Source organism: Acomys minous (assembly GCF_964271855.1).
Source record: "Acomys minous genome assembly, chromosome: 11".
Classification (NCBI taxonomy): Eukaryota; Metazoa; Chordata; class Mammalia; order Rodentia; family Muridae; genus Acomys; species Acomys minous.
The window spans coordinates 50,184,539-50,212,045 of NC_140492.1; the positions used below are offsets into that span (position 1 = coordinate 50,184,539).

The following is a 27,507-nucleotide window of genomic DNA, read 5'->3' on the forward strand; positions in this document are numbered from 1 at the left end:
AAACTTTGTCAATTGAGAGTAAACATGAAGGTATTCTCCACTGGAAGGAAGCCGAGAAGAAGGCAGGCAGGGGGGGCGGGGGGGGGGTGGGGGGGTGGGGGGGGTGGGGGGGTGGGGGGGGTGGGGGAGGCGGGGGGGGGACAGGGCAGTAGGAAAAATGATGGTAGAGGCTGAGTGGTAGATAAGTGAAAAGAGCCTTTTTGGTTTTAGACTAAATGAGCAATTGGTAGTAACAAAAAAAACGAATGGCAACTACTGATTCTCCAAGCTATGCATATAGGCAAGAACAAGGACTCCATCACAGAACGTAAAAGGAGTCTTGACTGGACTGCATGCAACCATAGAATGTGTCTGATTCCCCACCCTCATCCTGCCACTTTGTCCCCATCCGTATTAACTGACTCATAGCTCCTTATCTAACAGGCCAATCCACTGCTTCCTCAAGCTTCCCTGTTGCTGCGCTGTCTACTGGAAATGTTCTTCTAGGTGCCCCCACGGTGTTTGCTCCGTTGTTCCAGTCACATTGCTGCTGAAATCTCATCATTTCCCCCAAGCCAGCACTCTATGATCCTCGACACCCCTTTACTGAGACCCTGGCATGACGTCACGCGTTTGCTCACTTGCTTGCGCTTTGTCTCCTCACTAAAATAAACACATCCTAAAGGCATCCACAAGGCATGGCTCACCAGCCACTGGGTCTAGTGCTTAGCACAGACCAGGAGATACAGTGACTTTTCAGCAAACACTTGTTGCACGTATTAATAAACATCAACCTTGAATGAGATCAGATGAGTTAAATATCTGGATTTCTTTTTAGTCATCTTTGCCAAATGATTCAAAAGACTCCACTACCTTTGGAAGTAAATAAGTAAAATTTCTACGGGATCTCATTTTCTATTTCAGGACCAACTATAAATAATTGACTGTATATGGAAGCCAACACTGGTGGTGAGATCTAGATCTTTTTGTCTCTGTGACCACCAGGACCCACACCTGCAGTAACACAATCTAGCAGAAAAAGTAAAATGCCTGGTGCCTTCAGTCACAGAGAGCCTGCTGCCATCTTACAGCCCTGCCTCCATTTCTGTTCTTTGGTTTTTGTGGCTTCCAGGGTAAAGACTCAATCCATAGCTTAATGTCTGTGGCTCCCCGCACCAGCCCTGCCTGTCTAGTCTCAGAGAAATCTGACATTTCCCTTGGCTTTCTTTTTGTGCTCCCTGGAACCAGCCTCCCACTCCCAAGATATTATAGTATCCGTATTAGTGTCTCTGTCACCCTGCAGAATGGGATCATCACTTCCAGCGAGGAGCCCCCCCCCCCACTTGGTCTCCTTGATGACATCTGGTACTTTTATTTCCTACCACAGGCATTTCTGTCTCAACTTCCAGTGTGTTTGTCTGATGCTGTGGTGGACAGCTGTCATCTCCCTGGACTCTTGAGTTCATGAAGTCTGGGGCTACATCTGTTATTATTTGATACCGTCATCCAGTGTGTGTCAATCACCCTGAATGCACAACGGTCCAAAACAGAGGATCTAGAGTCACTGAAACACGAAGAAAATAAACCCATGTCCCAAATGCTCCTCACCCAGAAAGTCGGGGAATCTGATTTAACATACAAGGCTCAGCCTTCTGAAATCAGGCCTGCGAAGTTACTAAGGTTTTGGGACAACCTATTCTTCCTCTTCCTTGCATGTTTTTCATCTGTCCATCCAAAGTGGTCATAAGGAGAAGCCCTCAAACAGTGTATCATTTTCTGGCATTATTATGACAGTTATAAAGAAGGGCATAGTTGCCCCAGTGTCTGAAGTACACAAATGTTTGGCTATGCCTTGTCACTAGCAAAGCGAATGCCAGCCAGCCTTTCCATAAGTTGCATGTACAATGATTTCCCTGACCTGGCTGGCTCCAGAGAGAATCACTCTGAGTGTTTCCTTATGTTATGATGGCTGGCGCTGTCCAGGGTGCACTTCTGAGGACTCACAGAGACACCGGCACCTGTCTGACCCTTTTATATTTGAAGAGCATAGCCTGTAGGCAGTCCAGTTAACAAATGAGACATACTGTAAGTTCATGTAGAAACAGGGAGTACATTTCTTCCTAGGAAGCATCCGCTGATGCCACTCACACAGCCAACAGGTTCTGGGCCCAGAGGGGACCATTTTCAAGGAAAGCCTTATGGGTCACTCTTTTCTTTTCCTTTTTAAAAATCTGGTCCATAGGCTTTGTGGAAAGAAGTTTAAGCAAGCGCTCAGGGCACACAGGAAGACCAGTGACTGTACTTAAGCCGGGAGATATCTTTTTAACCTTTCAATGACCCAGATTTACCTTTTGTACATGAGTCTAACGAACCTGGCACTTACAGATCTGTTCCCTGGATTAGGTCATTACCCAGTGTGCTCTCCTTGCATTCAGCACACAGTTAAATCAGAGTGGCTATCACCATTTTGTGGGAGGGGTTATAAACAGTTTCTGTGTTGGAGGAAAGATACCCTGATGAAAAAGCCATGGCAGTGTGAGTGTTAATAGTATGGAGGGGAAATCACTAGGAGGCCCTGGCGCATGCAAAATAGATAGGAAGGAAGATGGTTGCACAACACAGGCTTCAGGATGCAACTGGAAATGTGCTTGCAGGAACGAACCACAGGTGCAGGCTTGGGAGAGGATCTGTACGTTCTCAATGGGCATGCTGAGTGAACAGTTCCCGCCCTGTCCTTCAATTAAGGAGAGAGAATTACAAAAACCATAACGAGACACTGCCAGATACTTCACTCTATGAAGTAGCCAAAATATCTGAATGTGTATACAATAGTGCTTAAAGTGTTTTTAAAAGAGAAACGGTTACATTTTAGATATTCCTTCGTATTCTGGTAATACATTGATGTGTGTGTGTGTGTGTGTGTGTGTGTGTGTGTGTGTGTGTGTGTGTGTTCTAGAAAAGATCTTTAAACTCCAGATTCAAGTTTTCTTTGTAAAAATGGAACAGACTTGTGATTTTTGTCCAACTATTTCCTACTCACCATCTTCTGGAACTGACTGGTCTATTTCTGAAAAAGAAAATCCAGCGGATTTTGAGCTTGTTTTGAAAACTTGGTCATGTGCTGCCATCTTGTGGTCACACTAGGACATGTTCCAAGGAGCCTTCGGAAGGTATCACCTCTGTCCACCAGGTGGCAACGGTGAGAGAAATGGCATGTTATTTCCATCTTGTTGGAGCTGGTGTGATGTAGCACTCTTTAAAGGGCCTCCCTAGTATTAAAGACACGTTTATGATCTGGCACACAATGCCTGTAAGTCATCCTTTTCTCTAATGAAAAGTGTTTTTACGTTCTTGGCAAAAATTGCATTGCCAGGGATACTGTTCCTGGAAGGAGTCCCTGAACACACTCAGGAGACTATACCAGCAGCCTCGGCCTTTTATGGTTTTTTTCATGAACGTTTCTTTCTACATATTGACCTTGCTTCAGAAAACATGTTTAACAGGCAGGCATAGAGGTGCAGGTTAGAAATATAAACAGACACAGAGTAAAGGACATAACTTTGGCGGGTGGTTGGTGGTGGTGGTGGTGGTGTCCTAGTATCGAGAATGTTCTAGACATTCTCAGACAGTATTGCTCGACAATCACTGACTTTTTAACTCCTGAGGAGGTGGCAGAAGGAAAGGAATTCAACTCTAAGAAAGATGAGTGCTTGGAAAAGCTGTTCACGCTGATTGCGTGGCTCTATATTGACTTTTGACTTTCTCATTCTTTAGAACCAGTTACATTAGAGGAAAAAAAAATACATCATCCAAACACTGAAGAGCCTCTTTCTGGGCATGGGCAAACGCGCCTCTTGTTTACCCATGCTGTCGTGCTGCTATTTCTCAAGCAACAAGTTAAGTACCGGGGCACATTTGCTAAACATCTACCACCCCAGCGCACGACTAAGCGAGTGAACCACGCACTTAAGACCTCAGGGACCAGCCCAGCCACAGATCTAGCAAGGAGAAATTGTAGCCTCAGAACCACAATGGCTCAAACCCTGAGTCAGGCCATCACTGGGAGTTTAGTCATTTCAAGAGCCACAGGAGACCAAGAGGTCCAAATATTCTCTCTTATATTCTGGAAAGTAGAAAACTTTCTACAATGAAACTTATCTTAAAGAACAAACAAATAAACAAGCAAAAAACAAAACAAAACAAAAAAACAAAAAACAAAAAACAGCACTTTATGACCCATGGAAACAGAAGTCGGTCAGAGGTCAGAAAGCTTATTCTTCGTTCGACCTCTGGCCATTCGCTCTGCGTTCCTCTCTTCCTTTGTATTTTTCCTTCTTCTCCTCTGCTCTGTCCTTTCTCCCTCTCCTCATCTCTTCTCCTAATGTGAGTATTTTGACATATTTCACTGGAAAACTTTCTTGTTGTCATAGGGCACTCTCATATCTTGTCAGATACTGAAAACACTGCGACTTGTGCTTCTTTTGAGTTCCTTGGCTGTGGGGACAGGGAGGGGTGTGTACGGCAGAGGCAGATACAGCAAGGCTTTAAGGATGAGAAGAGCTCTGTATGGTTTGGCGCTTGACCATAGCCTCTGGCCCACAGCTCACTGCCGGTCATCCATCGCTGGTTACATGCAGGGGTCCTGTGGGGCTTGAGACTGTTTGCACAGTGGGTCTAAATCCAGGTATTTATTTGAACATAGGTATCTCATTTGTTACCCGATGACCATGTATCTGAATATGGGAATAATCAGCCCTCCTCTATGGCATGGCTCTTTCTGCATGGCCAGTGTTCTGCCGCATTTGCTGCAGGTTTGAAAATAACGCATTGGTAGCTGACTTCCTATACTTTTTCTGGGTCAGAGTTAATTTTCTGGAGAGAGGGGTCCACAACGGACAGGGCCTTTGTCTTCTGGTTGCTTGAAAGTGGTAGGTAAGAGATGTGGTTGAAATCACTAGGGTGGTCAACGAAAAGGGTAAAGTGTGGGGGGCTGGGGGCTGCAACCTTTATTCTCCTTCCTTTGCTGACACCAAGGCCCTAGAGCCTAACATTTGCAAGGTTCCTCTGTAGAGATGCTCTCTGACATTATGTGTGTGTCAAGGTTTTGAAAAATAAAACCTTTATTATTATAGTGGCTTAAAAGAGGGACATTTTTATTAATTCAATTTTGAAAGCCACACTTTGGAAGTTATTAGTTTCTTTCTCATGGGCTTCTTCTCTACTCCGAGGCTTTAGGGATTAGCGGCTTCTGCCTCCAAGTATGATTATTTTTCCTTTTGCCACAGAAAAAAGATATGCCCTGTGATTCCTATTTGTATTGTTAGAGCTTTTGATTTCTTCCATGTGTGATATTCAATTTGTATAAATCTTAGTGTCTAATATTTCTAGAATATTGGTCTCTAAGAACCGTTCTGGGTGTAGGCAAGAGAGGAAAAAGCCAAATCAGAAAGTGACCTGCCCCTCAAGCTTGAGGCTGTCCCATCACTGTTGGTTATGGCAGAGCAGTACAACCCCAGGTCTCACAGAGGCCAGGCAAGCCCCCTACTACTTAGCTCCACCCTCAATCTGAGGTTGTGAGGGCCCAGTTATAAGAGGACTGATGTTTCCATAACTAGAGCCAGTGTCAAAAGAACAGAGAAATCCTACCATGTCATCAGAACCTGAGAAAGGAAGTCAAAGTCCCTTGACTAGACTCTAGTCAAAATGGAATCCCACACTTCCCTTTTGAGTACCTAAGAGGGCTTTGCTCTGTATAGTTGACCATCGGCAGGAAAGACCTGCAGCTGGTTAAAGGAAGAGATAATGGTGCAAACTTAACAGAATATTATAATCCTAGACACAACGAGTGAATAAATGAGTCTGGACTAAAACTAATACAGAGATAGTTTGTTATAAAGTGTGGACGAAACATTTGAGCCTTATTTATTCTTACCAGTTGGACCATCAAACCTCCACAAACCAAATGCTATACGATGAATAGAAGGGAAAAAGCACTTCTAAAAGTGAGGTATTTTTATCACTTTAGTTTGCTTTTTAAAAAACATAGAAGAAACAAGGCTGGAAAGATGGCTCAGAGGTTATGAACACTGGCTGCTCTTCCAGAGGCCCTGAGTTCAATTCCCAGCCACCACATGACGGCTCACAACCATCTATAATGAGATCTGGTGCCCCCTTCTGGCATGCAGGCATACATGCAGGCAGAGCACTGTATACATAATAAATAAATAAATCTAAAAAAAAAATAGAAGAAATAAATCTACAAAAGGGAAAATACTAATACTTTAGTGTAAAGGGAGAAAGGAGGTGTTCCCAAATCTAAGGGAGTCTCTTACAGACAGTCCTGGAAGCAACATGGGGGATAGAAACTAGGACCATGGGCTGGAGAGATGGCTCAGAGGTTAAGAGCACTGGCAGCTCCTCCAGAGGTCCTGAGCTCAATTCCCAGCAACCACGTGGTGGCTCACAACCATCTGTAATAAGATCTTGTGCCCTCTTCTAGTGTGCATGAAGACAGTGTAGTCAATATACATAAAATGAATCTTAAAAAAAAAAAAAAGAAAGAAACTAGGACCTTGCTGTGGTAAGAGGGCTGCACAGCGGGAGGCTGCTGCTCACCACACCTCCGCTCAGCCTTGTGTAAGCCTTAGAGTAGGTGGTAAATAGGGACGGTTCATTCATAGGATGTGGACAATATGAATACTTAGATGAGATGTTCATTTATATCGTATCAATAATGTCATTTCCATGTTCATTTCTGTACCTCTAGAATTTTGAAACTCTTCTGTCTGTGAGGATGTATTGTATTTATTTTCAAAATAGGAAACTATAGACAGCACATGATGAATTAAAAATACTTGAGGAGCAGTATGGAAACTTAAATCAATAGAAGCTTCCTAAAATATATAGACAATAAGAAGGTGATCTAAATAACATCACCAAGTAATGGGGGAGACAGAGCACCAGCTGGACATCTCTTGTCACTAAAAGAAATTTTCATTTGGTGTATGTACTGGGAATGGCTTGCATTTAACTCTGCTATTGAATGAAAGGGTCCAGTGGGAACCTCCAAACAACCCAAGCTATTGCGAAGACTATATTTGCACAAACTGACGGCAAGGCCCCACTGCTGATGACAACACCTACATAACTCATTGCACAGGGAGAAATGGACCTGGTGCCTACATAGAGCCTTTGGGCTAGCATCTTTGGTACAGGAAGGTACTCTGTGTATGACTAAAGGAGAAACATAAACACCAGCCCAGCTATAAAAGCCTTTGATCTATAATGGTATCTTGCCTACAAAAAAATGCTTGTGAAATAGTGGAAAAAAGATTGGGGAACTTGCCCACCAATATCCAACTTGACTTAAGGCCCACTCTGGAAGATGGAACCTGTACCTGACATTGCTTAGGGGACCAAGAACCTGAGACTAGGTAGCCCAAGAATCTGAGGCAGTACCAAATACTACTGTTCGACTAAGAAAATGTAGCAATAAAATGGCCCTTATCAACATTCTGCTAGACTCATAGATCAGTGCCTTGTTCAGCCATCACCAGAGAAGTTTCCTTCCCTAGCCGATGGGAACAAACACAGAGACCCAGCACCGGACATTATGCAGAGAGTGAGAGACCTTGGAACTCCCATTCCTAAAGGGGATATCTCCAATAAATCCTTCCCCTCAGGGATCACAGAACCCTGCAGAAGAGGAGGAGCAAGGAGTTTTAAGGGGCAGAGGAGATGGAGGACACCAAGCAAGCAAGGCCCTCTAGTTCACAGGGATGGTGTACATATGAACTCACAGAGACTGAGGAAGTACGCGCAGGGCCTGCATAGGAAATTCACTGGGGGGTATTCTCAATATCAGCATGAGAGAGAGGACTAAAGGAAGTGGGATTGGATGGAGGGAGGAAGAGGACCAGTTCTGTGAGGAACTCTACATCTAGAGTTGTGTGGTCTGAATATACCTATACCTATAAACTCCATCCTCACATCAACTACTCACCCACTCATGCTGCTGTGTCTGGCTGAGGGCAGTGGGTAAGGAGCAATTCAGCTGAGATCCATCAGCTGCCAACACTTCAAGCGGAAGGAAGAAAGGCATGCTCCATGCTGGGAGGTGTAATCTTGGCAAGGTGCCACGCACGGCATATGGCAGAATGCATTCTCAGGCAGCGTCTTAACATACGTCAGTAAAGACGGCTGAGCAAGTGATGCGCAGTATCCCGAGTGCCTACAGTAGCCTCTAGTAACTACAGGGAAAGTCCTAAGGAGGATTCTGATCGGCTGGAGTCATGGGTTCACCACTAACTTACATGCTTCTCTGGTTCTTCAAGTCTGGATTATATAATTAAAACTATTATTTTTTTATATACACATTTCTTTTTAAATTCCGGGATTATGATAAATAATAATCCCAAATATGTGAAGTGTCTTGATGATTGCATATCTCTATGTAACCATCTCCCAAACGCAAGGCATGGAATGTGTTCCTTCACTCATCAAGTTGTCCTTTTGCTGTGAACTTGAGAGGAATACGTTTTAATGTCTACTGTTTTAAGTGTTCCTGGACTTGATATAATTATAAACAGGTTACATGTTAAACAAAATGAATCTAGGAGAATTTTTTAAAAGCATTTTCTGGTTACTTGGCATCTGGTTGGCAATTCCTAAGGTGACTGGATCCCTCCCCTAAAATTAAATCGACAGGTATCACGTGGCAATGGAGCAAAAGAGAAGGCAGCATAGGTGAAACTTAAGGACCATGGCTTCACAGCGCAAGGTGGTAAAGCAATAGAAGAGGCTTATAGACCGCAAGCTTGATGTACCAGCAGCTGTCCTAGGAAGGGCTGCAGGAGCTGGCTGCTAAGGGTACTGCCTCATGGATGTTACGGAATATACACTCACAATATGAACAGAGGGCTCCAGCAAGTCTCTTACATCAAGGCTGCTGTTTTCCAAATCCTGAGGGTTTCTTATTCATCCTGGCAGGTTTAATTTTTAGTAATCAATGAACTAAAGTGTTTGAGAATGCCCACAGGCTTAAGTTTAATAAAGGCTTTCCAGCGTCTGTAATGTAGAAAAGTACACACGAGATTAGAATACTCAAAAACCAAGCTCACTTGACACAGTTGTCAGTGAGAGGCTCCTGGCCAGCCAGGTGGTTGTGGTTTTAAAGAGGAAGCATGTGCTTCTGTCCTTGTCCCTGGAATGTTCCAATGGCCCCTGTGGGCACCATCTTAGTCCCTAGCCTCCTACTGTGACAGACACCAGTTAGCTTAGCCTCAGCTACACTTAGCTGTTGATTCTGTTTAGTGTGTTAAAGTCGAAAATAGATTCTAACATCCATGTTTTAAAATATACATACTCTGTATATTTTAATGATTTTTTGCCCCTTCATCTATTTGAATTGCTAAAAAAGGATTAAATGCAAAGGTTTGGATAGATCTCTAGAGGTTTCACTTTTTTTTTTCTTTTTCTTTGGTTTTACTCCCTGCTTTCTATTTCCAAGGTCTAAATTGTGAATTCTAGAGCCATTTAAACATACATTTTTAGACTCAAAATCCTGAGGGATTCCAAGCAGTCTTTAATCCATGTAATGTGAGTTTTCATTTTGTATGTTTCAAAATCAAAAAACATTCGAATACCATGAAACGGAGTAATTTGAATGCAGAGAGAATAAGTGAATCTCTGAGATTTTTTAGGGTTTGAAAACTCCTGGAAAAAAGAAGATAAGGGACTTAAAAATATTGGTGTGCTCTGATTTTCCCTGGTGTCTGTGTCTGAGGAACTAAACACCACAGTGTAGGCCTTGGTAAGGGAAGTTATGCCTCTGGCGCTTTTTGGTGACTTGGTTTTTTTGTTTTTTGTGGGTTTTTTTGTTGTTTGTTTGTTTGTTTGTTTGATCTCCAGGAAATCTTAGTCACAAGGTTTCTGTGTCTATGACTCCTTCTGTATACTCCTACTACAATTGACATCCAAGTATAGCATCTCCCCAAAGCTCTGGGGTAACTTTTTGAAAACATAGCTGTTTCCTTACAACCTGATCATTCCTACAACTAAAACCAAACCCTACCACAAACTCCATTAGAAGGCTGTAAGTTTCCTCTGGATGTTCAGCAAGTAAACAGACTCAGTACAACCCAGACAATCACCCTTGAACAGTGCTACTAGCATACAGTACACACTATCCATGCATGCCTGTACATTCAGCCCAGGCTGGTCTATCTCATAACAAGCATAAATGTCTACTGTTTCTTTTGTAATTCTTCTGTTCCTCTCTCCTGCCCTCTTTCCCTCCCTCCTTCCCTCCCTCCCTCCCTCCTTTTCTCCCTCCCTCCCTTCTGTTGTTTCTTCTCACCTAATATATAAGAACAGAAGTAAGGAATTAAGGGGGGGGATTTCTTCTTTTTCTAGATGTTAAGAGTCAAACGTGTTTTCTATTGAATACCTGTCAATGAGCCTTTTCTGGATTCTAGACTTTGTATGTACTGGGATATTCTGCTCCTAATGTCCTTCTCCCCTTTCTCCTGTTCAGCTTCCCTTTTCCCAGGGACCTTGACCTACCTACCTAGAGTTCCTGTCTCTGTTTTCTCAGCACCTTGCAGGTGCCCTAACGTGACACTTAACAAGGCTGACCTTGGTTGCTTAGTCATCTGCACCATGGGCTTCTCCCTGCAGTCTGTAAAACTTCCTTGTATAGACACTGCCCGGCCTGCTCTGCACAGATACCCCTAACAGCCCAGCTCAGAACACATTCTAGGATAACATTTCTTGGAGCAAATCATAATTTTCATTGCCAGACTAACATAGGTTGAGCCCCAAATGAGTTTTGATTGACAGCTATGGAGGAATGCTCTTTCTTCTGTTCCTAGTGAATAGGTAGATTAAGGAAGAGAAACCATGAACTCTACAAGAAGCACTACAAAGCAAAAGCCAGAGCAAAGTGGAGAGCAATGAGAAGCCCACAGCCTAGGAGTCAGAATGGGAAGGAAGCTTTGAGTCCCCAAGGAGGAGGAGCCATCCTCTCTTTCCCACTTCCTCTCAGAAGCAGCCAGTGAGAAACTTACCTGTCTTCTCAAACTCTGGGGGAGTGGAGAGAATTTCAAAGTTCCCCAAGTTATGGGAACTTGTGAATCGGCAACAAGGTACAAGTTACTTTTTAGTGTCTGCTGTCCAAACACTCCCAAACCACACGCAGAATTCAAACATAACCACTGCCTGATGGTCAAACACGGTTCCAACATTGAACATGGCTGGGGCCTCTCAGAGCTGTGCAAGCTAGTGTGTTGGGTAGTGAGAATGAACAGCCCAGGCCACGATGTCTTCATCTGCCTTTAATAGTTCGCCCCGCCTACTGAGAGGATGCTATGCCTAACCCCAAAGTTCTCTTAGGTGGTTGCAGAAGTCATGCTGGAAATGCAAGGCCTCTGAGGTAGGCAGGCAAGCAAGACACTTCTGTGAACTGCAGCCAAGAAATCACATCGGTGGTGACGTGTAGGTGTCAAGTGTGCACGTATGTCACAGACATATGGGAAGTGTTTTCCTCTAGTGTCAGTAAAAAGCAGAGTGGCGTAGAACACTATGGCAGTCTTGCCTCCCCAGTGCCCAATTAGAAAGCATGAAAAATGGCTTGCGAGGTCTCTCTTCCCCCTGATTTGTGGTGCATATAAGCCGAGAATTCTCAGCAGAGCCCTAGTGAGTGGTCGGCCGGCTCCCCTCCCACATCTGGCGCACGTGAACACCTTAAATTGGAATTCCATCCTCATTATTTCATGCTGTGTTCTGACTTGGCAGGTGTGTTTTCTCACAGCGGTGTGCAAGGGGGGATGGAAGGGGTGGCTCTACCTTCCGTTTTCTCCATCAAAGTGTTCATTTAATTTAATTCCTACAAGTCACTTGGGATGATGAAAGGGCGCCGTGAGGACAGAGGGGCTTTGGAAGGAAGTTGCTACTAAGGTTAATTTGTATCCTGCCCCTTTAGGACTTGCTGTTTCCTCCACATAGGTCCTACAGTGGCCCTGTGGTGCTTGCTTGACAGAAACCAGCCTTCAGAAGTGATTGCTATCACTCTTCAAGCTGGTTTTTTTTTCCTTGATGGGAGTCCTAGATAATATGCACGTGTGTGTGTGTGTGTGTGTGTGCAAGATGAAGCTGAACAAAATGTAGAGAAAAAGAAAATCGAGAAATACATATATGAGCAGTAGAAATTACAAGCGACAAAGGAAGAGGGAACCAAGCAACAAATGGGAAATAAGGTTTCTATTTGGAAGGAGACTACGGTATGACACTTGTCTGTGTCTGGGATCACACTGATGCCTTGGTACTTGGAGAAATACGTAATGAATCCTGTCTGAGAGAGGGATGCTGAAGATTAGACCAAAGAGCCACTGCATGCTGGACAAGCACTCTGTCACTGAGCTACTTACTGGGTCTGCTCTCTCCCTGTCTACCTCTTATTGCTTTCTTCAAGGACTGCCTCCCTCCTGCATCAAGAACCCAGAGATAAGCTCCTAAGGAAAGGACCTACTTCAGCTCTTCCTGCAATGCCTCTCACAGGACTTTCATGTTGAATGGCATGTGAGGAATGCGAGGGCAAACACTGCTGGAGTGCACTCCACAGACCAGAGGGACAGATGTGCGTCTCGCCTGTCCATTCCGAATCCCCAGTCTTCTTACCATGTGGGGAGGTATGCCAACATTTTCTCCTGCAAATCTCACTGAGCTTTTCTTAGGTAGCTTTACTCCTTTTAATTAAAAAAGACAAGACTGCCAATTACTTAAACTTAATCCCCAAATGTAATTGTTACTTTGAAAGATTCTTTTTCCATAAAGCTCATACAAGAGTAATATTTCCATCAAATTAAAATTTAGCAGAAGCTTGGGTTTTCAAAAAAAAAAACACAAAAACCATTCCTTTTCAAATCCCAGCTGGCTCTAGAAATCAAAATAGCACAGCAAGGCAAAAGCAAAGCGAGGTGACCAGGAAAGGCTGGCTGGTGTGAGGAGATCAAGACCAGAGAAACGAGAAAAGATGAGAGGAAAATTCCTACTACTCAGAATCCCCTAAGTATGAGGCTTATGCTGTAGGGCTTTTAGCCATTTAGCTTGAAGCTAAATGTAAATTCAGAGGACATAGCACAAGCAAAAGTGCTGTCGGGCATTTCAATAATAACGGTGGGCAAATTCCATATTGATTCGTGTTAGCAGATTTTAACAAAACAGTTTAGGAAACATATAAAGCAAAGAGTAGAAAGGGGCAGAGAGGTAAGATGTGGACATGGGAGTAAGACCTCACCTGTTACAGTTGGCTCTCGGCCATTCTGTGGCGATTAGTGACTTGCTGATGTCACAGAAAATGATGCTATGGCTGTGATAGCTGCTCACAAGTAAAGAAAATCAACAGGAAGACTGTTGAATCCTATCTGCAGGAGCCGGAGAAGAGAGAGTACAGACCGACCCTTATTTATTTTCTTGTGTATTAACTGCAGCCAAGCGTAGCTGTGTGAACTCTGTGATTTTGTTATGGCAATGGCTGCATAAAACTTATCAGCAGAAACGAGGCCCTTGTTTCTGCCAGCTAATAGGAAGGGAGAGATGTGTCTTACATCTTCAATCTTCCTAGGCATGATCTATATCTTTGGGACAAGTGGCAGGTTCTTTGTCCTGTTGGCTTTGGATTGCCATGATGTGGTGGTGTGCATAATGGCCGTCACTGAGGAGTGAATGTGACACACAGCATAGAACGGTGACATTTGTGACTCCTCTTCAAGATTTGTATTCTGACTGAGTGAAAAATAAGGCAAAATCTCATTTTTTTTCATTTGGCCTTGAGATAGTTTGATTTTTGAAAAACAATCTTAGCAGGGCGAGCATGTAGAATTTGCTTGATGTCCACAATAATAAAGCTACAAGGAGGAGCCACACAGAGGTCACATCTAAGGCCCATGGTCACATGACATGAAGTCAGAATAGTGCTTTTCAAAGCCACAGGAAGGGTGTGCAGCTGAATATTAAAATGCAATGTTTTTTTTTCTAGCGTTCTCCTTCATATAGTATTTAAAATACCACTTTGAGCTTGTAGGCATGAAAAATACAATTTCTTTCCCATTTCACAGTTGGAAAAACTGAATTACAGAGAACAATGCTACTAATTATCGATAATTAATAGAGGTGTGTATGCAAATCAGTCTGAATAAGTGTGTGAAATTAGATGTGCTGACGCCAGACAGCTCTGTTGCTGTGCTTTTAAATGCTGTCATGTAAATCTCTGTGTTAGTCAGGCATACAAACATGACTTTCCAAAAATGTATGGATAATAAAGTGACTGTTATGTATGTATGTATTATAATGTGTAAAACAAATGAGATGAATCATTGCAATTTGCTAGATAGGTTCATATCTGTGAGCACTACGGAGGCTACATATGTTGGCCTGCAAAGCACTATGTAGATGTATATATGGCCTAGAATCAGCATGTGGCAGACTAAATTTGGGTATAATTTGTTCATTAAAACGTCTGTGAGAAAAGTAAGTGTTAATTTATTTTGATTATAGGTATGGATGAGATAGTCCATACAAAAGACCTTAAAGTGTATTGGTAAATGAGAGCCGCTAAGTACAATGGGTGTTAGTATTGGTCTTAATATTACCAGTGCTGCACCGGAAGGAAGTTAAGAAGTGAAGAGAGGCATCTTTTCCTTGATTTCCAGCATGATATAGTCAGAAAATAAGTGAAAAGGAGAGGGTTATCCAGCCATCTCTCCAGCATGGCATCTACTCAGGCGTTTTCCTTTCCATTTGCTTGGAGCGTGACTTGAAGAACCGGCTCCTGGCAGAGCCAGGTAGTGAGTGGCAAGGCTATCTGTTCTTCTCCTGTAGGATGCCAGATTTGCCCATAGGGACCCGAGTCTCCTTTAGGGAGGAAAGAAACCAGGGCAGCTGGCTTGTTTGTGACTTGGATTGTAATTTTTTTTTTTTTAAACCTTAGCTTTGCAGAGTTTTGTTTTGTTTCCAGAGTGAGCTTTAGATAGCTGTATTAATCATGCAAACCCAGCCATGTGCAATGTGTTTTATCAATGGAGAAACAGGGAGTGAATGGCAAGCAGCTGTGAACAAATCCAGTGCAGTGCCTGAACCTGGAAGATAATCTCACCATTCCCCCCGATCTGCGTGCCGTGTGGGGTTAGTGACTGGAAAGGCTGTTCACTTGGGATAAATAATCAGATGGGAGACAAACAAGTGAGACACATTCATTCCTGCTCTGTAAAAATAATAATAGTTCTGTGGGCAGTGGCGGGGGGAACCATGGGCTGATAGAGCCTGGGGAGCTCAAGGGAGAATTTGCTTCAAAGCCTGAGACACAATGGTGACTTTCCTTGTCCTCTCTTCTTTCCCTGGATCTCAACTTTCTAATGCTGTTTGCATTGCCTCGCACTGAACCTATGCTCCTTCTCAGTGTGAGGGCATCTTCCAGTGAGACAAAAGGTTACACTTAAATTGGCTAATGGGTGACACGCCCACTGCCGGGGCTTCCAGAAGGCCCAGGAAATGGCTTGAGCCAAACCCAGTGAGAAAACTTCCTCAGTAATGTAGCTCAGTCTCTTCCCTCATTTTACAATTCAGTGGATTTTCTGCTGTGAAATAGCTGAGGTGTTTATGCAAATATATGCAACTCAGGACTAATTTCAGAATGAATAAATCTAAATTAAAATTAATAGGAAAATCCAACTATCAGAAACAAATCAAGGAAGGAACACCACTTATTTTCCATATATGTAATGTTTATATATTTAAATATATAAACATATACATATATATGTATATATATATATATACATATATATATTTAAATTAGGGAGCAGGGAAGCACTCTGCTTTTCTTCTTTTGTTTCCTGTTTGCATAGAGATAAGGGACTGGGAAATTTCTAACTGCCCACAGGCAATCCATATTACCCTTTGGTGTCATCCCAGTATTATGATCTCACTGCAGAAGTGGCAGTACAGAGCAGTGTAGAGATGGCCTGAGGGCTACAGGTGGTTGGGGATGTGAGAGAGTGAGAGGGGTGAGCCTCCAATGTGAGGCGCTAAGAAAGAAGCAATTGTAGTAAAGAGTGTTATGGCTAGGGGAGGACCTTCTCCTTTGTACTGTGGAATGACAGAAAAGTGCCCTTGTGACTTCTTTCACCTTTCAAATCACCTGGAGGAAATCAGTTGGTCAGAAGTCCATAAGGCCATTTGCCTCAAACAACAAATGTGAGACATAGTCAACATTTTGGAGATGAAGGTTAAGAGTCCAGAGAAGGTCGGGCTCATTCAGGATGGGAGAGATGGCTCGGCGGTTAAGAGGTCTGCTCCTCCAGAGCTCCTGAGTTCAATTCCCAGCAACCATCTGCAATGGGATCTAATGCCCTCTTCTGGTATGCGGGTGTACATGAAGATAGAGCATTCATATACATAAAATAAATAAATAAATAATTAAAAGCCAGGCAGTGATGGTGCATGCCTTTAATCCCAGCACTCGGGAAGCAGAGGCAGGTGAATCTCTATCAGTCTGAGGCCAGCCTGGTCTGCGAAGTGAGTCCAGAACAGCCAAGGCTACACAGAGAAACGCTGTCTCAAAAAAAAAAAAATTCCAAACAGATGGTGACAATAGCTAATAAGAGAGCCATACACAATACTGGTGGCCACAGTAAGACATACTTTTCATGGGTATTTGAATACTGACTTGCCACTCTAAAGAGTTAGGCATTGTCTTTTCTTTCCATGGGGAAGTACATTTCACTTGGGAGGCTCATTTGATTGAAAAGAGGAGAAAGTGATTGGGTCCCTTGTAAAAGACAGGGGACTTAAGAGAACTGACTTTGTCCGGTGACCTCCCTCCAGCAATCCCACGCCTCCATGAACAGCTTTTCAATGCCTGCTAGCAGAAGCCCAAAGTATTAGTAGGAAGGTGAACTATATTCTCTAAAACTATCTACAAAAGCTAACTACAGTCTACATACAACACAAAATCAAACGAGGGTCATTCTCCAATCAACAGTTCAGTGTGTGGGAGACAATAAGGTCAGTCCCTCGACGAGACTGCTCTCCAGCATTCGGCATCTGTCCTTTGTGAACAGTGCTTGGCTTCACTTTGTTCAACCACAATGCATGATCAGATAAATATTTGAGTTTGTGGCTGTGGAGCAGCTGTCACAGTGACACTCAGAGTCAACCTGATACTGTGCAAAGCTCAGCTTGGACGGAGCATGACCTCTTTGCAAATGTGATCCACTGGGGCAGATGTGATGTGGTGTGTGTGTCTGTGTGTGTGTGTGTGTGTGTCTGTGTCTGAGTCTGTGTCTGTGTGTATTTTCCTCATCAAGATATTTGCAAGATGCCAGAATAATAAAATGGAGTCAATCTCTGTAGCAACACTAGAAGTTAAATGTCTTAAAATAATTGTGGCATGTCAGGAATTCAAGATGGAATATTTTCCACGAATGTTACGCTTCATGTCAAGTCTGAAAACCAGGCACACTTTAACAGTTTTATTTTTAGTGGCCGGGGAAAGGATCTGATTCCATTAATGCTTTAGGGAAGTTATTTTATTCAACAGAGTTCTAAGTTTTATACTAAAATAGTCTAGACTGCTCTTAAAATTTATTAAGCTGTCTTGTCATCCCTGGAAACCTTCTGCGGTTTTATAAATATAATTGAAACAAGTTTGCATATATGTGAATGCATGCATATGCAAAACACTATTATTATTGACATTCTGAGGATCTCCATCCGATTCTGCTCAGAACTTCAGACTGGACAAGTTAATGAAACAAGATCTATCTTCAAATTTATGAAGCAGCAGCTTCTTTCTAGGATTCTGAGCACATTCTCTGTATAGTGTGTATAATAATCTTCTTTAATTGGATTTATTTTTTTTCCCACACTAGGCCCTGCATGGCCTAGTTTCCATTTCTTTCCCTCACGTCTTTGAGTGTTATTTGCGAATCACTTTTCTGGGATTTAATTTCAATGGTAGGTTGGTTTCATTTCAATTTTTTGTATTATTTTAATTTTATTTGCCAATTTGCCTTTAAATACCCTTAAGCTAGAAAGTTGTGGGTGCGACTTTGCATCTAAATGTGATGTAGGAGGCAAAATTTAATTTGGATCTGTAGAAAGTTTTATGAAAAGAATACAGAGTGACTGTTTATAAATTGTTATTTGTGCTTTCTAAAGTATGTTTAAAAGGTAAACACACAAGAGGGCCAAGAGTTAAGGAAGAGTAGTGTTGGTGTAATTGTATTGTGTTTAGTTTTTGGGAAAATCCATTTTACAAGCAATACCATTGATGGTAAGTTCAGAGTCTATAAAACTTTGTGTTTGGAGTGGTCAGTGGGCTCACTAATGTGCCTTTTTGTGTGGTAGAGATTAGAGCACACAGGCAGCTGTGTTCCCAATGTGGGAGCTCTTTTTGACCTATAATAATATAGATTGAAAACATTATTCCCTGTCCATCTAGTTGGCTGACTTGAGGTTAAGTCAGTGGCACACCTGTTACCCTGCTGTTGCTGTGTATGAGGGGCAACAGGTTGTATTGCTTTGCAGTGTTTATGGGGAGAAAGTAACTTCTAATAAATGTGAATTTTGGGAATGTGATTTGCTCTTTTGTCTGTCTTACACATTGTAAGTTGGAGAATGACCCAAGAACAGAACTACAGCGATAAAAGTCATACTGACCTTGAATGGGGTGGGGGACTGTGGGTAAAACACGCTCTAAAGGGGAAAAATGGTAAACATCATGGAGGGTTGAAATTCACACAAATTCTCAAGGTTACTTGCTCAAACAATTACAGAACAGGAATTTCCATGCCTACAGAATCTTGTCTATTGTACCATGTTTATTTGTTCTTCCTGTTAAAGTATCAAAGACAGACATTAATGAAATTAAAAATATAAAACTTTTTTTTTAAGAAAAAAAAAAAGCAAGAGTAGGGAGCCAACCCCAGTGGTAACTCTCCATATAGGATCCTCTCCTCTGCTAGAAAACCAATACCAAGTTGCTATTTTTTAGGAAGAGGGTGTGGAACACATTATAGAAGTTATGAAATTTTTCTTGGTCCTGGTTCTTGTCCTTTTGGCTCGTGATAGATGAAAAAATGGCAGCCCCCACTGGTTTCCTCCCCTTTATCCTATAGCATTTATCAGCTTTAGCCAAGCAGCTGGAAAATGTATTTTGGGAAACACTAACTCACCTTTTCCCTCACAGGTATCATTTACAGAATAATGATGCCGGAGGAAGAAGACTTCCTGGTAATATGTCTCTTGGAATGACATAGTTTTATCTTAGTCCATTTCTTAATTCTACTTCTTGCTATGTTGCTATCTCCTCTAAAAGTTGATTAACCAGCCACATTTTGATGATACACCCCATTAAATAATAATAATAAACATTTTTATTTGAACTGTGGGGTATTAATCACACGAGTCTCTCATGTTCACAGTCCCGTACTTGGACTTCTTCCTGTAAACTAAGTGGACTGAAGGAATTTAGGTTTTAGTGTGTCTTCCACACTTGTCATTAATATTGCACACTTGGTTCTAAGTCCTCCCTGAGGCGTTTCCAGCAAGGTAGTATCATGTGGGAGAGACAGAGATCACTGCTTGTCAGCTCCTAATGCTGTAGCGTGACACAATTAGTGGACCTTCTTTCCACATTCTTTCTAGAAGCTCATTTAAATAATGACCAGTGTCAAATAAAAAAATGAGCCACACCCAGACCACAGGAGGACAAGCACAGTTTGGTCTGCCTTCCGTCTTGTAAGATCAGTCAGGGTTAGTTGAGTTTTCCTGGCCTTCAGGTTCTCCACACACGTGGCTATGAGAAAAGCTTTAGGCACCTTACACAGTGTACTCTCTTAGCCTGGCTGTAAGTTGCAGGGTAAATGTGAAAGTTTCCTAAGTGCGTTACGATATAATAGGTCAATCATGTTCAGAGAACAACTGGGTCTTCGTTATACCAGTGTCAGGTAGAAAAAAAAAAAAAAAAAAAAAAAAGAACATGATTTTAAGGCGTCCCTGTGTATTTGCTATTAAGTTTCAAGCTTTGAAAAGAAATAGCTGGACTGCTTTCAGCATTTGTGCAGCAGTTAAGAGACCACTGTCCCTGTACTATACTCTCCCTGCTGTATTTTATTTCATTATTACTGTTATTATTCAGAGTGTTTAAGTGACTCAGCTTAGTATTTTCTCATCGTACTTTTCACAGTTGGATAGTTTCACTCTGCCCTGATTCTCACAAGAGCATGCGCATTGTTAAACCATGCTGCCTTCTCTCCTTTCTCTTTACAACTGCCTGTTGTTACCATCTTAGCCTCATCCTGTCATCCTGTTATCATCATTTTGGGCTTAGTACAACTCATTAGTTAACCTTGTTCTTTTCCTTTTTTTTTTCTTATCTGTACGTAGATACTTTCTCATCTTCCCACTATCGTCCCTGCTACTGTTTGAAAGTTTACAGCAGGATTTATGGGCTCTCGCAAGAGTAAACCGAGAAGTGAAGTAGACACCAATTAAGACAGAAAAGAAAATTTCAAACTGTTGATTTTCAAAACCAGAAAACAGCAGGCGTCTTGGGGGCTCTCGCCTGGATGTGGATGCTTGAGGTTCCGCAGCTGGGGGATATGTAAGGGACAGACTCTGCTGTTGGCCCTAGGAGTATAGGCTGTGTGTTTTTCTACGGTCTTTAATGCTGGGCTTTGCTTTCCTACTGGCTAAATGGGATGTGTGGCTGCCCGGGGACAGTTGGTGGGTTCTGTTGGACATCACAAGAAAAATATACATGAGTGTTAACATTTCACAAGGAGGCACTATAAATCCACTGTACCAGAAAACCAAAAGCTGGGATGCTGGGCAGGGTGTTATGTCAAAACAATTTGCTAACTCTGGCCTTATTTTATTATTATGAACATCGCATAAGCATTACCAGAACTCCACTCATTTGATGCCCAGTTTTGAAATAAAAAGTAATCCAAGTGTCCATTTGCGTCCTTTTGTATCCACAGAGAGTGTTTGAAGGAGCTATGCCTATTAGTTTACACTGTACGGGGTGGGGTTGGAGCTTAATAATAGCTTGTTTTATTATGATGTATCTGTAAGAATCTGGTTATAGGGTCTGCTAAGTATTAACTAGCACCAAAAATGTACCTTAACACCAAACTCCTAAAATGATAACAGCATATTTCCTTAAGAATAAAGGGAGGCCCTCATGAATACTTATTACAGTCCTGGACTACTTGGGCAGTTTTTAAAATCCAGTGAATTACAAGTTTATAAGGTTGAAAGTAAAACAACAAAGCACCCCCTGAACACAGGTACAGACTGGGCCTGTGGCGATGTCTCTCTTTTTTTGTTTTCTTTTACTTCTTATAGTCTGGATACATTAACCGTCCACATGTTTCTCTGAATTGATCAACATATCAAGCCACTAACCGGGAATGTTAGTTGAGAATCTCCATGTTTCAAAGATTTAAGTCCCTAGTCTAGAAATGAGTGGACTCAGGCTGGTGGGAATTTTTGGCGTGAGAAGAGAAAGGAGCAGGGCTCACCACGGTGAAGGAACAGAACATTAATGAGCCAGGAGGAAGGCTTCATGAAAGGAAGGGGAAGAAATCCAATGCTTCTTCACCTCCACACGGTGACAAACTGTAGCTCCTGACATTTTGGTATACACAAAGAGCCAGGCCCGGTGGTGGCACAAGCCTGTAATCCCAACACTTTGGGCAGCAGAGGCAGGTGGATCTCTGTGAGTTCGAGGCCAACCTTGTATACAAAGTAAGTCCAGGCCAGCCAAGGCTACACATAGAAACCCTGTCCTGAAAAACCAACAAAACAAAACAAAACCAACCAACCAAACAAACAAACAAATAAAAACCCCAAAGTGTTGGTCTACAAACTGGTCTCTGGGAATCTCAAACTCAGTCTGTGTATCACTTGTTTCACTAGTTACACAATTGCAGTGCAGCATGGAACCATGAGAATGTAGTGATGGTTAAAGGACAGTCATGTGAAGCAATCACTTGGGAAGAACTAATAACACCCAGATAACTGCCCTTATTTTTCCTCCCGTAAGGGACGCGCCGAGACAAGGCACATCCATCATCTTGTGGGTACATCTCAGTTATCAGCGTAACAACACCGAGATGCTTATAACCCAGATGTAGACTACAAAACTTCCTGTTTCATCAGAAGGAATTCACGTCTTCATTTATGGCATGAACACTGCTCTGGCTCTGTCTGAACGGAATAAGGAGCTTAAGCCCGGCCCATGCACATTGTGCCACTGGATTCACACATCTAGAAAAATGTGGAATGTACCACTTAGTTCTGGCATGAGGGAAAATATGCAAAGGATATTATTCAAATATATACGCTAACGTAATCTTTGGCAGAGTAGTAGGATGTGTGAAGAACAAGACAAACGAAAGGGAAATGCTTCCAGTGGCCTAGGAAGAAAATACTATAAGCACAAGGTATTCTTGCACTGCCATTCAGTTATGTTGACCCCGGGGAAAGGTGACTAGAGACTGTAGACATATACATATACATGGTGCTGAGGACAGGGGATGGCAAATTGACACTGCAGAAGTCAGCATGTCACTGCGGTGGACAGGGCAGGAAATGTGCTGACCGGCCATCAAGGATGAATAATCACGAACTCAAGGGCTCTGGCTCTGGGCCTCTACCTGCTGCTGCCTCTGGCTGGCAGCAGCTCACCAGCTGCTGTATCTGCTCTGGCCTAGCTTGGTCAGCAGAGCACCCCGCTGCCCACACAGTGCTTCTGTCAGAGCCTCTGGTTCTGTCAGACCTCCCTCCTGATGCTGGTGGGCAGAGGAGCTCCAGCTGCTTGTATGGGGCCCCTTCTCCCCTTTTTCCCTTTAATCTCACTGACTTTGAATGTGAAGAATGAGCAATTTATTTACTTACACATGCACCTTGTTTCCTTTTCTCTTTCTTTCTCTTACCCCCATCCTTCTTTCTCTACCTGCTTCCGCTTCCTCCCTCTTTCTTTCTTTTTTTTTTTTTTAGGCTTGTAAAAACTAGGCCACTGTAAAACCCCATCTTCAAGATTTTAGCTATGCAGGTTGTAATGATACACTCCCTGAATCTAACTGATGGAATTAGGGTGGGCAGGAAGGCACCCTGTTCTTATTATAAAAGACAAACAAAGTTTCTCCTTGAAGTTCATAACTGGGCTTTGGGTCTGAGAAACAGAGTTGTTGATTGCCTAATTTTCTACAATGGCAATAGCTCCTTCCATTTCAAAACCTAGTGACATTTCATGTGGTCTTTAGTAAGTGCGCAGTGTCTTAGCTTTATCATAAGGTGTGGGGGTGCAACCCCTAACCAAGGTGAAGGCATATGCTGTAGATACATGCTGCTAAAGGCAAAACTGGTCCTTGTGTATGATGCTGTGTAGATGGCAGTGTGGGACCACTGGGGTGATGTCCATCACTGATTACAGCGTTGTGTACTTCATAATCAAAGATGACTTTCCCCAAATCATGAAGGTCATTATGATATGAAACATTTGACTAATTCCCTGATTCTCAGCTTAAAAACTGAACGTCTCTAAGATGCTTGGTATTTTTCAGTTTACCATGCTAAGTCCTTTCATGGATCATTGTGGTGAAGCACCTCCCTCTCCCTAGGTCCCACCAGTGTCTCCCCTGTCTATGGCCAGCCCTTGCTCCGCCTCTCTGAGGGAGAATTCTCTCCTCAACTTTCCATTTCTCAGCCTTAAGGCAATGTTTTATCTGTTTCCTGAACTGTATGGCTGGCATGCTTCACTTACTCCCTATGGCATGAGAAGAAAATATATCTCAATGTGATGTGTCCTTGTTCATTGTTCTAGGTAACCTGGTTGCTGCATTTTCTACTTTCCCTTCATCTTAAAAACTTTTTTGTTCATTGTGTGATGTTCCACTTGAGCAGGTTCCTTTAGGTTTGCCTGCATCTTTCATTTACCACTGCAGCTCAGGTTTGCCTATACCTCTGAACTTCCTTGTCTCAGGATATAATAGGGTAACTACATCTCCTATTGCACAATTCCCTGTGCTTCAGGTGGAGCAAGGAATACTTAGGTTTAGTCAGTAGAGCCAAGTAAACAGGATATGCATTTTCAGCCTCACACTGATGCAGCATACCCCATCCAACTACACAGAACTGAAGCCAGGGGGTCAAGAATGAGAAACTTAAGGCCATGTTTAGGGTAGTTTGTGGTAGCTGTTTTACAAAAGTTGTGTTATATCTTCAAAATTTTTCAAAGAGCTTTAATACTACCCTTCAAGAGAAGTCTCACTTAAATGGATTTTTTTCCCCAAGAATCTTTTTTTTTTCCCTTGAAGGCTCATATCTAAATTGAATACAACATCTTTCTTAGCCATAATGTTTTTCCCCAATTATGCATGTATAGAGTAAAGAGAAGCTTTTAGTGATCTGTTATTTTAAAGTAATAAGTAAACTATAAAAGCATTTTTTATTTAATGTAAGTGAATTTTGTGGCTCAGAAGGATCAAACCATTTTGCTTTACTTATTCCCACCCCCCCATTCCACATATTATCATCTTTCCATGACCCCATTTAGTGTCCTCTGTCCCTCAGGGACATTTGAATCTGTAATTATAGCAAGGTGACCAAGAAGGTTGTGGAGTCAGGGACATGACTGAGCATGTTGCCAGCGAGCAGGAATGTAGGGTGGGGTCTCCTAACATCCACATCTTTGAAAGGACTGAGTCTTTCTTTGCCACCATCTTATATGTTACTAGGGTCTTCCCTGGTCTTCAGAAATGTCCCCCTTTTCCACTACTCTTCCTCCACTGCTAATGGTCTATGAGCAAAGTAAACACCTTGTTGTCATAGGGAAACAATCCTGTAGTCCCTCGGTCTCCTTCAATTTTTATATAATGCTCTCATCATTCACCCTACCCTTCCTCTTGTGTTAGTTAAATCACTTTCTTTTTTCATCCTCTCCTTTTCCCAGGACTTCAGCCATTCTCACTGGATAGTCCTTTCTCAGTAACTAGCTGCTGGCATGTTCTCAGAGCCATCCATTTCCTGGCCCTTAAAGTACCTCAGCTTCTTAAAGATACCACCACAAAAGATATATATATCCTTTGAATATTCTTAAAGAATAACCAACCACAAGAAAAAAAATGAAACTAAGCAACACAGATGAAAAAACTGGGCAGTTTTCCAAAGTAAGAGAATTATGAGAGAGAATAGTCCTATTTGCAAATCATGGAACTTTGTAGCCTCCACTCTAGTTACAATGGGAATATTCTTATTTTTGTCTGGGTTTACCTTTAAAGGATGGGGGATAGTTTTTAAGTCAATATATGGGAACTCTATGACTTGAGGGGAGTCAGGCTTTGTTTTGTCATACTTACTGAAAAGGACTAGGCTGGCATTGGTGACGCCGAGCTTGTTGGCAGCCACACAGGTATAGTTGCCGTAGTGCTCCTCAGTGACATTGGTCACCGTCAGGGAGGACTGGCCCTCAGTGCTCTTAATCTCAAGGCCATTTGCACTGTTTATCCTGAGAGCAAAAAAATAGAAGAGTTAAAGGGATACAGATGAAGGGCGTGGCTTAGTGGTTTCTTCCTCATCTTTACACTGGAGTTTTACAAAGACGAGAGGAAACAGAGCATTTGTTGTCTTTCCTCACTCATTATAATCATGTAACCCCTAGTATCAAAACTGATTGAAGTCTATCTACAAAGAAGGCACAGCATTAAGTTTCTACAACATTCAAGAAAGATACATAGGTGGAAATTACCTTTTGAACTATATTCCTTACTATTTAAGTTGCTCTGAGGATTTTTGGGTCCAACTTAAGGCGTACACCCTCCCCCAAATGATGTAATAAAGAGGATGTTGAAAAGGAAAAAGTACATTACATATGAGCGAGGTCTTGCCATTAGGCGCTAGGAGACTTTGAGATCATGGTTTGGAACTTGGGGTCTGGAGGATTTAGAGGGTTTTTGACGTACCTGGTGTCATCCCGGTACCATTCAAAGTCAGGGGCGGGCACCGCCGAGGCCTCACATCTGAGGGAAGCTTGTCGTCCCGTGGTGGCCTCATTGCTCTTGGACTCCGTAATAGTGGGCGGATCTGTAGCAAGGGCAGATAGAATGGTTTATTATGTGAGAACAAAGGATGCTCTGGGCACAAAGGGCTGCAGTGGGAGAATCTGTAGGAAGGATGGATCACAGGTTTACGTGAGAGCTGGGGGAGGCACAAGAGTTGGTACCCAGGGAGTAGATGTAGGAAAGGCATCTTGTACAGAGAAGCTAATATGTGAAATCCTCACTGAAATGCCTCGTGATCAGGGATTGGGGTTCGTCGCCAGCAAGCTAAAGTAAAGTGAAAAATGACCGATGGGACGTAGAGTTGGCTTGTTTAAAAAAAAAACACTCAATGTCATTTTATGTGAACAAAACCCAAGGTTTCTTTTCCTCTCCTCAATCATTCCAATTGCAGTTTATATTATTTGCATTTTTCCACAGAAAGTCATGAAACCGAAGGATTAAAAAAAAAAAGATTTATCTTTAATTACATGTATATGTGCGTGTCTCTGTGACGGTATGTAAACACGAGTTGAATGGGGTTCACAGAGGGCACTGGACGTCCTGGAGCTGGAGTTACATGCAGATGTGAGCCATCTGACATGACTGGAAACTGAACTCAAAGCCTCTCCAAGAGCAGTGCTTCTACCTAGTCCCTTGGAAAATATATAACGTGGTCATTTTCTTTATTCATCGCTATATTTACTATAGCTAGTAATGGCTTTGAGGAGTCTGATGAAAATAAAAGGGTTAAACTGCTCCCAACCTGAACCTTTGCCCTATATTGTCAAAGGACTACAGAAGCTAGTAACCAAGAACATTACCATGAGGTCACTGTTTTAATCTTTGCTCCCATGTGCTCCCTTATGTTACTATGACCCAAGCAAATTTGGGTTTTATGCATGAGTTGCAGTATGATGTGCTTCCATGTGGACAGAAGACCTGCCTTCACTCACTAGCAGTTGGCTATTGGCTTTTTTTTTTTTTTTTTTTTGGTTTTTCGAGACAGGGTTTCTCTGTGTAGCCTTGGCTATCCTTGGCTATTGGCTTTTACTTTTTTGTTTTGCTTTGTTTGCTTCTGGCTGGGCCTTTAAAAAGCTGTAATTCACTTGAGATAAAGTAAAAAACATATCTGATAGTCTAATTTGGCACTATTCTCTATAAATAGTCCTACTAAGGTGAAGAAAGACAAGATGGTAGACATGGGTCCAATAATGTTTCTTTTTTGCCTGTGAACATTTTGAGAAGAAGACTTTTTCAGGCCAGGTGGGTTGGCTCAGCTGGTAAAGCTCTTCCCTTGTAAGCACAAACACCTGAGTTTGAGTCCAAACACCTGGGTAAAAATGCTGCACATTGTCTCATGAGCTTGTAATCCTAGGGCTGGGGAGGTGGGGACAGGTTTCCCTGGAGATTGCTGGTCTGGCTC

The 27,507-nt window shown here is 42.5% G+C and overlaps 1 protein-coding gene across 3 annotated transcripts in view; it reads right to left on the reverse strand.

Annotated features, from left to right (window-relative positions):
* Positions 1-27,507, reverse strand: part of LSAMP (limbic system associated membrane protein) — a 2,140,464-nt gene that overhangs the window by 13,327 nt on the left and 2,099,630 nt on the right. For 2 of the 3 annotated variants that reach the window (XM_084800474.1, XM_084800475.1), the window contains 3 exons: positions 26,007-26,127; positions 25,404-25,552; positions 18,697-18,732 (listed from right to left, as the gene is read on the reverse strand). In XM_084800474.1, the coding sequence (XP_084656600.1) occupies positions 18,697-18,732; positions 25,404-25,552; positions 26,007-26,127 (306 nt within the window). The remainder of the gene's footprint in view (positions 1-18,696; positions 18,733-25,403; positions 25,553-26,006; positions 26,128-27,507) is intronic. The other variant, XM_084800476.1, reaches the window with a different exon arrangement.